Consider the following 8,966-nt stretch of genomic DNA (forward strand, 5'->3'; position numbering starts at 1 on the left):
AAATAAGAGACTTCTTTCAAGGCCACTCTCTGCATTTTTGTGACTCAGGTGGCACGTTTCTGTTTCTCCAGCAATGCCATCGGTCCCCTCGTCGCACTCTGGCTTATCTACGAGCAAGGTGCTGTAATGCAGGAAGCATCAACTCCCATCTGGCTGCTGTTCTATGGAGGTGTTGGGATCTGTGTGGGCCTCTGGGTCTGGGGAAGAAGAGTTATCCAGACTATGGGTAAAGACCTCACTCCAATCACACCATCGAGGTAGGTCCACAGGTGTCATTGTGGTTGTGTGAACTTTGTGTGTGAGGCAATCTGAGAAATTGCTGCTCCAGTATTTGGTTTGTAATGCAGTTTGCTGGATTTGCTGTGATTTGATTTTAATGATAACCTGGCTTTGATGTCTCTGTCTTTCTAAAAAAAAGTGAAAGAAATAAGTGAAAAAGGAGAAAAAGAAAGCATAAGAAAAAGAAGGAGAGAGAGGAAAAAAGATAACCCTGTAATACTGAATGTGTTTACGGCATAGAGGTCTGCAGGAACAGACAGCAGTACCTAATTAGCATGGTAGAAGGTGCATTTGCCAATGGCGAGATTACAGTGGCTTTCCCAGTGTGCTTGAGACCATTAAACTCATATGTATTCATTACAGTAATTTTTGTCTTTAATGCATACTCGACCTCTGCTGGTGCTTAACTGAATTACTAATTAGGCACGATTCACCACAGCATAGAGTAGTGAAGGTCTCTGACGCAATGAGCCGTGCAGACGGGGTACTGCAGATGACTGTGCTGTTCCCATTATTCAAGAACTTTCTTGTTCTCTTAACTTACTCACATGACAAAAATCACTTGGAGATAAAACAGTCGAAAGAAGAAACGGGTAAGACTTTGGCACGCTGCATGGTATCAGTCCGAGCTGATGCAAAGAGTGATTGTGAAGTGTTTTCTTATGCTTCCCGCAGTGGATTCACTATTGAGTTGGCTTCGGCGTTCACAGTTGTGGTAGCTTCCAATGTTGGACTTCCTGTCAGTACTACACACTGCAAGGTATGCCTTTGCCCAGCGACTGCAGTCAAGGCAGTCTGGACTATTCATCTTAAAATTGTGCTGCTCGAGCCAGGGATAATGGCACGGTGAGGGGAAAACAGCCGCTGACAGAGGATGGTTAGGTAGGGGTGCATCAGCACATCTTGGTCACGCCAGCAACGTGGGAAAGTAATCAGGCTTCCAGAAAATGCATTGGAGTTGTCACAGTAAAGTCACTGGAATTGGCCACAGAATAAACTCCATAGTTGCTGGTGAAGAAAAATAGTGCTTACAAAAGCCTGACCTCAATTTAAAAACAAATGATTGTGAGGAAGAGCCTGGTTTCCTCTGAGAGTGCCATTTGAACTTGGTCGGGTAACATTTCTCCCTTGTTCAGAGGCTGCGCACCATTCATCATTTATATTTGACTTTCTTGATAAGTGCATGGCATGGGATTTCCTGCATATAACTCTTTTACTACAGGTTTTCCATCTGTCTTTTTTTTTTTTTTTATTTCTTCACAGTGGATTTTGCATTGAAGTAATGTGTGCGCTAACGGTACTTGTAGCCTCAAATGTGGGTATTCCAATAAGCTCCACCCATTGCAAGGTATTGGAGTTTGCAGTGATACTATCAGTAAATCACATCACTAGGACAAACCATAACAAAATCTGGGAGATACAGACTGTTGCAGATTGCCTTCACTGTGCCTTGCCCTGCAAACTGTGACCACAAAATAACGGGGCCCGCTTTCAAAGGCAGTACAGCCAAGCAAAGTCAGCATTATGACTAATTGCACAAAAGTCTGGACTGTCTTTCACCCTTACATGGTTGTATTGAACTAATATAGACATATTACAATAACATAGGTTTGTAGTCTGTGTGAACCCAGTTAAGTGTATTTTAAAACCACCTGTATGAAAAACACTGCTACATTATTAAGCTAATATTTTAATGTCTCTCTTCTTTTAAACCAACTTGTCCTCACTTTTGTGCATTGTAATACAGAATCTGGCCCTTGTAATTAGTCCTTTGAACAAGGTACATTGCTTTCTTTTTTTTTTTAAAGACCACTTTATAGTACATTTATAGGCTGAGTAATGAGCACAGTTTAATTGTGTCATGAAGACATATAGCTTGTAGAAATTAGGGAGCATGTGGACATTTACACTTCTGGAAGAACGAATAGGAATTTGGAATTTTGTTCCCTTCTCAGGACAAATAGCCCATCTTTTTTCCTTTGTTACTCTCAAGCTCTTGGACACGCAGAGCTGTTTGTTTCTTTCACCCTCTGGCAGGATGTAGGGAAGCCCCTCCAAAATCATAGACCCCAGAATGGCAGTCCCTCCATGTCACTGCATGCCACCAAGACCAAGCCCTAAAAAAAGACAGTCCTTGTAGGATTCACTGCTGCACCCTGGGGACCTTGGAGCCCCAGGCTGGGGCTGGGACAGGCAGGTTTCTGGGGATAACTGCTCCATGGCATGGCAGGCAGACTGGCAAGAAGCCTGGCAGCCTTGCCAGTGACATTGACCTGCTTTCCAGTAAAAGAGTCAATGAAATCCACACATCCTACAAAATGTCCAAAGTTGGTTCAATTGGCCTTTTTCTAGTGCAAACCACTTCTTCAGAAAGCCTTCCTCTATTGCAAAATCATTTATTTCTTCTACCCTGGTGCTCTTTGAGAAGCGGCCAAGACTGAGCCGCTCTGAAAGGCTGTTCAGATTTCCTGGCATTGACAGAACTCTGGTTCCTCTGAATCAAGCAGGGAGGGGAAAAATAATAACAATGTTATCCACTTCTAAAAATGCTAGCCTGAAACCACCTCCCTTTAGGCTGACTAGTATATCAAATGCATGATGAAGAATTTGCCAGGAAGAATAATACAGCTTTGATTATCCCAGTTGCGTGCCTGAAACACTTCTAGCCAACTGTTGTAAAAGAGAAAACATACTTTGGTCCAAACAAATAGACTGAATTTAAAAAGAAAATGTCTTGGAAGCCAGAAGCTAATGAGAGGGGTATTCATTCACTCAATGCAGCTAAAAGCTTGGTCTTTTCTAACTGCAGAGCAAAATAGTTCTTTTTTAAAAAAGAACTTCTATAAAAGCAGCTAATGTGGTTAGTCTGTGTCTGCTCCCTGTAGCTTGCTGTATCTCATTAGATGGATCATTCTTAATGGGAAGATCCACTTTGCAATAGGATTAGACTATTCCAGGGATGTCATGTTATTATAACTGTCTCTGTGTTTCAGCAAAATGATATCCTTACTTGAAAGATCCTAAGTGAGCAGCACAAGATAATGCAAACACTTGTAACTGATGTATTCTTGTATTCCTTGTTTTCTTTGAGGGCCCAGGGAAGAAATAAAAGAACTGTTAAATTTATCATTTGCTCCATGTGAAAATGCCTTGCTGAAAGTGCTGTCAATCACTGAGTCAAAAATGCCTTCTTAAAAATCAGCAGAAAAATTATTTTGCCTTAGAAATACAAAAGAAAACAGGTTTGAGGTGAGCCTAATCTTGAGCCTCCAGCATCAAGGATTGGGAATTATTCTTCTCAGTATTTGCTCCACTGCAAAATAGCATTTGCTTGAGTGGAGGCCCTACTGGAGGGGTGTCAGTCAACTGAATGTGCAGCAGCTGGATAAATATGGCAAATAAGGAGCAGCATGAAACAGATGAGGTGAAGGGAAACCTTTTTGAGGGGAAACAGTAGACTGTAATGAAAAATGAAGACCAAGTATGAAGCTCTAAGCAGCAGTTTTCAGATCTTGCAGCAGATGTGGAAGCAAACTAGAAGTTGGTAGCAGGAATAAAAGCATTTAGCTTCTGGGGAAGGTTTGTCAAGCCCTCTCAAGATCATGACCTGCCTTTGGTCCTAAATCATAGCTTTTGGTCTACATGAGGTGGTCACTGCCTGATGTGCCTGTCCTACATCTATGGCCAAGCAGCTCTTTCACTCTCAATGCCTGCTGAGATCCTGAACTGCACTGTCTTTGCAATAGATCCAAGGAGGGGAGGAAAGACCCTTGAAAGCCTCGAAGTCAAGAGGGTTTGTAGGAAAGACCTTATCTTTTGAGCCTCCAAAGGAATTTGTGGGTCTGGATGCAGTAGTCACATTGCTCTGGCTGCACCAGTTCAACCTCCTCTGGGATTTAGCACTGAAAAGCCAGTGTGGTGTGAATGCATATCTTCCCTTTCTGCTGCCCAGGTGGGCACATGATAATTTTGAGTCTTAGAGTGCCTGTTATTTGTTCTCAGACTGGAGATTTAGAAATAAGCATTTTTTAGCTGTAACAGAGTGTGTTCATGTACAGATAAATTTAGAGTGCAGCAGTTAAATGCTTTTCCTCTGCAAAAGTGACTTTGCTGAGGTCATTCTGTCAGCTCCATTCTGCCATTATGATTTTGCGGTTTTGAAAAATATTCTCCATTGCTATGATTGAATTATCATGTTCTGTGTTCTTATTATACAGCATTGCACAGGAACAAGAGAGTCAAAAGCATTTCTGTAATGCTTTAAGCAGAGCATACTGAAGGCAAACTGCACTGGTTTCAAACCAATCTCAAAGTAGATACCATCTGAAATTCTACAGAAGGTGTAGTGTGCCTACACCCAAGTATTAGCTACTCTCCTAACCTCTAGTCCATCCAAAATCACTATTAATAAACTAAACTTTAATAATATTTAAAACAGATTGCCAATGCCATCATTGCTGATACCATTTAAATTTCAGGAAGGACTCGGAGATTAGCATACGTACACTGCAGGCTTGCTCAATAAGTAATGCTTCTTGTTGCAAGCATGACAGACAGATGCTGAGGACGCACAAAATGTAAAGCTGAGCCTAACAGCTGAGCTGCTGAAAACCCAAATGCTGTTTCCTCGGGTTAATGCTTTGATGTAGTCACAAGTGTTGGGTCCCTCTTCACCTAGATATGCCTCCACCTCCTAAATACACTTATGCCTCCTAATTGCAGAACAGCATATTGTTCACTCTAGGAGTATTCAGATGAAATATTATCAAACAGATTTCCTTACTGGGTCAAACTTTTCAACAGAGGACTTAGTGGTCATAGAATATCAAGTTTAGTTTTCCCTTCTTCTGTTAGGGTCTTCCACAAGTAACTCTTCTCCAAAAAAATGAATGTTAAACAGTAGCTAAACAGGTGTTAGCAAAACATGCAGATTTGATATCCCCTTGCTATCTTTCCCTGATTCCCTGTATTCCTGGCACGTATAATTTTCCTGGCTCTGCGCAAGGGGAGCAGCCCATCTTTTGATCTATAGGCAGGGACAGATACTCCCATTAAGAAAATAAGCAGGGAGGCAGGGATGGCACTTCAGGGAGCACCTGCCCAGCTGTGTCTTGGAGTTTCCTTACCTTCAAAACAGGATATTTCATCCACATTTCTTGCTGCTTTACCATGCACTTTGAATAGACTTACACTGTTTTGCTAACAGCATGGAAAGCACTTCCAGGGCAGAAAGAAAACGTAGTCTTTCTGATATTTTTGTGTCATTTTTCATTGAAAATGTTTTTCTCAGTCCAGTTTCTTTTCTTAAAAACTGGTATGCTGGGTTTATTCCTGAGCTTATGAACTGAAAATACCTTTGAAGGAAGAAAAGGTTGCAGCATTGGCCATAACACAGTGTGTTTTTGTCTACAAAACCACTGACCTACCCAGCTGCCCTGGTAGTAGTGTCTTTGAAAGATATCTTGGTGTTTTATCCATTCCCCACCATCCTCTTGGTATGTGAACAGCTAGTGTACCCGGTAATATAGTCTGGTGCCTTTGTCTGCAGGACAAGATTTTCGTCCTGGATGCTTTGCTTGGCTAGCTGTTCCAGAAGAATTTGTTTCCCTCACAGGGCTCAGATTGATGGGTTTGATGTACTGGGTCTAAGCCTGCACTGCCTTTCTGCCCCCTGCCAAGTCACCATCACTGCCACAGAGTGGGCTCAGCTACTTTTAGCTTGCCACTGCCATCCTGTTTGTAGCCTGCAGTATTGGAATATGGATGTGAGGTTTTGAATCAGCACTGTATGCTGGGCTGGGAGCTGCACAGAGAGGCTCAGCAGGGGCTGGGTGAACAGGCAGGGCATCCCAAGCCAGCAAGAGGACAGGCAGATGGGACAGGAACTAGCTGTCTTGGCCTGCCCCATGTGATGCTCTCCTGCAGAACCTCAAAAACAGCTTTCCTGGTGTTTTCCTGATTTAAACTGCAATCAGGCCAGAGCCATTGGACACTTGTTCTCTCCCCTGTGGACTGAGCCAGGTGGAGGGCTGCCTCAGTTGCCCTGAAGGCTCATGTAGGAATTAGCAGGGAAGAGAAAAACTCACCAACATATTTTATTGCCTTTGGCAGACGCCAAGACCCATGAAAAATAGGACAACATTGAAAAACAAAGGTTTAAGTACCCTGAAAGTTTCACCTTCCTGTCACCACACCAGAACAGTGCCATTGTCATCCTCAGGGGCTTCTTTATCTCAGAGCATCACTTGGTATCAGCTGACTGGCATTGGTGTGGCCCTGGGCATGTTGCAGGTGCTCAGACCTACCCCTCACACCTTGTCTCCCTCTCTCTTCCCCACGCTCCCAAGGTTGGCTCCGTGGTGGCCGTCGGCTGGATCCGCTCCAAGAAAGCCGTCGACTGGCGCCTCTTCCGCAACATCTTCCTGGCCTGGTTTGTGACTGTGCCGGTGGCCGGCTTGTTCAGCGCCGGCGTGATGGCACTGCTGATGTACGGGATCCTGCCTTACATTTGAGGAGCTTCCTCTGCTGGGAAAAGGGGAAATGGCCGAGCTACTACCGATGGGAGAAGCGTTCCCGTGAAAGAAGCAGTCGGAGAGGATCCATCTTCCATACCTAACTTCTTATCTACTGTACATAACAATGTGTCATATTGGTGACATGGTGATGTGGTGCCATTTCTTATATATTAAAGAAATATATATGCATATAGTAGGTAACAATACCTAAGTTATATCATCAGTGGGGTGAAAATAATTGCCTAGAACTTAATATTTAGTAAAATTTGTACATAGTGTATCATTTTGGTGGCTATTTTTTAATCTTTTGAAGAAGAGTATGGATTAGGAAATGTTTCTTGTCCATTTGATATAAGAAGAAGCGAGGTACAGGACTGCGTAATACATGACTTTTTTAAAGCTATTAAGATACTGGAACAAAATAAAATGTGCAGAAGTGCTTTTCATAAAATAACTTTGTTCATATCATATTGATTTTCGTGTATCATAGCGTGATGGTTATGGCTGTGTAAATACTTATGAACAGTAACTTTTAAATGGTGCATTTCCCTTATATATTTTGGATAAGAAAGTTTAGGAAGTACCAAAGAAGCAGGGGAATAGCTTGCCGTTACTATGTTGTTGTCTCCACGTGTGTTGTGTTTCCCCACCTCTGATTCAACGTTTCACCAAGCTCCGGCCAGTGAGGCTGGGATAGTACTGTTCATGTCTTAATGTAACTTAAAAAAAAAAAAGCGCACACAAAAAATTAGTTCTTGTACTTAGTAGGCATCCCCTGGCTCTCCACATTAGCTGACAGTAGACTGACTTCATTTTGTGGTTTGATACTTGAGTATCTCACCTTCTACCTTTCCCCTTCAAGTCTCAGCTCCTGGTTGCCCTGCTCTGGATTCCTGCGGGAGGACGGACCATCAGCCTCCCTCCCTCCTCTCCATGCAGACACAAGCACACTCTCAGGTACAGGAGCGGGGCCGTGGAGCGCACGGCACCCCCGCGTACGGAAGCGAAGGGCAGCAGCGGGCGGGAGAGGGCTCAGCCCTCGCTGTGTGCTTGGAGGTAATGGGCACCCACAGGAGTGTGATCCATGCAGGGGAGGACGTGAGCAGGTGCTGCCTCCCCCCTGGCAAGTCTCACAGCCAGCCAGCCTCCCGCTGTGCCGCCTACAGCAAGGAGGGGACGGGAGCCTGGCCCTGTGTGGATGGAGGTTGAATGGTAATCAGCATTTGGGATGAGATTTTTTTCATGGCAGCTCAGGGGAAAATGGCTAGCTACATCCCCTGGATGCCTTTGGAAAGCACATTTGAATGAAGGTTACTGATTTATGCATGGGAGGCAAAGGGCAAGGGGTGCCCAGAGGAGGTTGGGAATCTGTTACTGTTTAAATGCTGCTAAAATTTTGATAAAATGTTCTTGGTACTCCATTGTGATTTTTCCATTGGTCATTCATACCAAATTTATAATAAAAATATAAACAGCCCCTATAACTGCCTCTTGCGTTTTTGGAGTGTTATTCGGCTGTAACGGGAAGGCTCCCCAGGCAATTAAAGCCTACTCCTTGGCATCTGCCGCCCTTTGTCCTTTGTCTGCTGTGGTCAGTGGGATCAAACCATGCTCTGTTGGCGCTGACAAAACCTCCCTTTTCTTCCTGCTGTCCTGGCAGCCCCAGTGTCCAGCCTCACTCTGCCCAGGCTTGGTCACAGGCGTCTCTCCGTCGAGCTTTGGGAGCTCGTGGGCTGCTTCAGCTGCATTCCCTGGGCATTCGCTGCCTCCAAGTGCCTCCCTCACTCTGGCTCTCTTTCTGGGGCTCTGGAAGCATCCCTATTGCCATGGCACCGTGGTGCTCAGTTTCCAACCCCTCTGAAACACTAGAGCTGTGGTATAAATAGTGCTGGCAAATGGGTGGGACTGGTGGGCAGCAGCTGAATGACCAGAGCAGTCGATAAATGCACAGAGACAATTTGGGACTTGTGGAAAAGAGTGGAAGAGCTCACCTTATCTTAGCACTTGCATAAATAAATGCCTGCCCAGTGGCCCAGCAGCTTCCCACCTTGTTTTATCTACAGAGACAAACCAGAGTTCTCTCACTCCAGCAGCAGGGACAAAGGCAGCATGCAGAGGGCTGTGCCAGCTCTGGGGGTATGTGATAATCCCCCAGCACACACAGCTGGGTGT

The 8,966-nt window shown here is 44.4% G+C and overlaps 1 protein-coding gene across 16 annotated transcripts in view; it reads left to right on the plus strand.

The window, feature by feature from the left end:
- SLC20A2 (solute carrier family 20 member 2) overlaps positions 1-8,278 on the plus strand; it is a 56,860-nt gene extending 48,582 nt beyond the window's left edge. For 13 of the 16 annotated variants that reach the window (XM_085578957.1, XM_085578963.1, XM_085578960.1 and 10 more), the window contains 3 exons: positions 72-257; positions 955-1,039; positions 6,627-8,278. In XM_085578957.1, coding sequence (XP_085435083.1) covers positions 72-257; positions 955-1,039; positions 6,627-6,791 — 436 coding nt within the window. In that variant the 3' untranslated portion in view covers positions 6,792-8,278. Of the gene's footprint in view, positions 1-71; positions 258-954; positions 1,040-1,542; positions 1,628-6,626 lie in introns of all 16 variants that reach the window. The other 3 variants (XR_014955153.1, XM_085578964.1, XM_085578965.1) reach the window with 3 other exon arrangements.
- The last annotated feature ends 688 nt before the right edge of the window (positions 8,279-8,966 follow it).

The sequence above is a fragment of the Lonchura striata genome, chromosome 4 (genome assembly GCF_050655825.1).
Source record: "Lonchura striata isolate lonStrDom1 chromosome 4, ASM5065582v1, whole genome shotgun sequence".
Classification (NCBI taxonomy): Eukaryota; Metazoa; Chordata; class Aves; order Passeriformes; family Estrildidae; genus Lonchura; species Lonchura striata.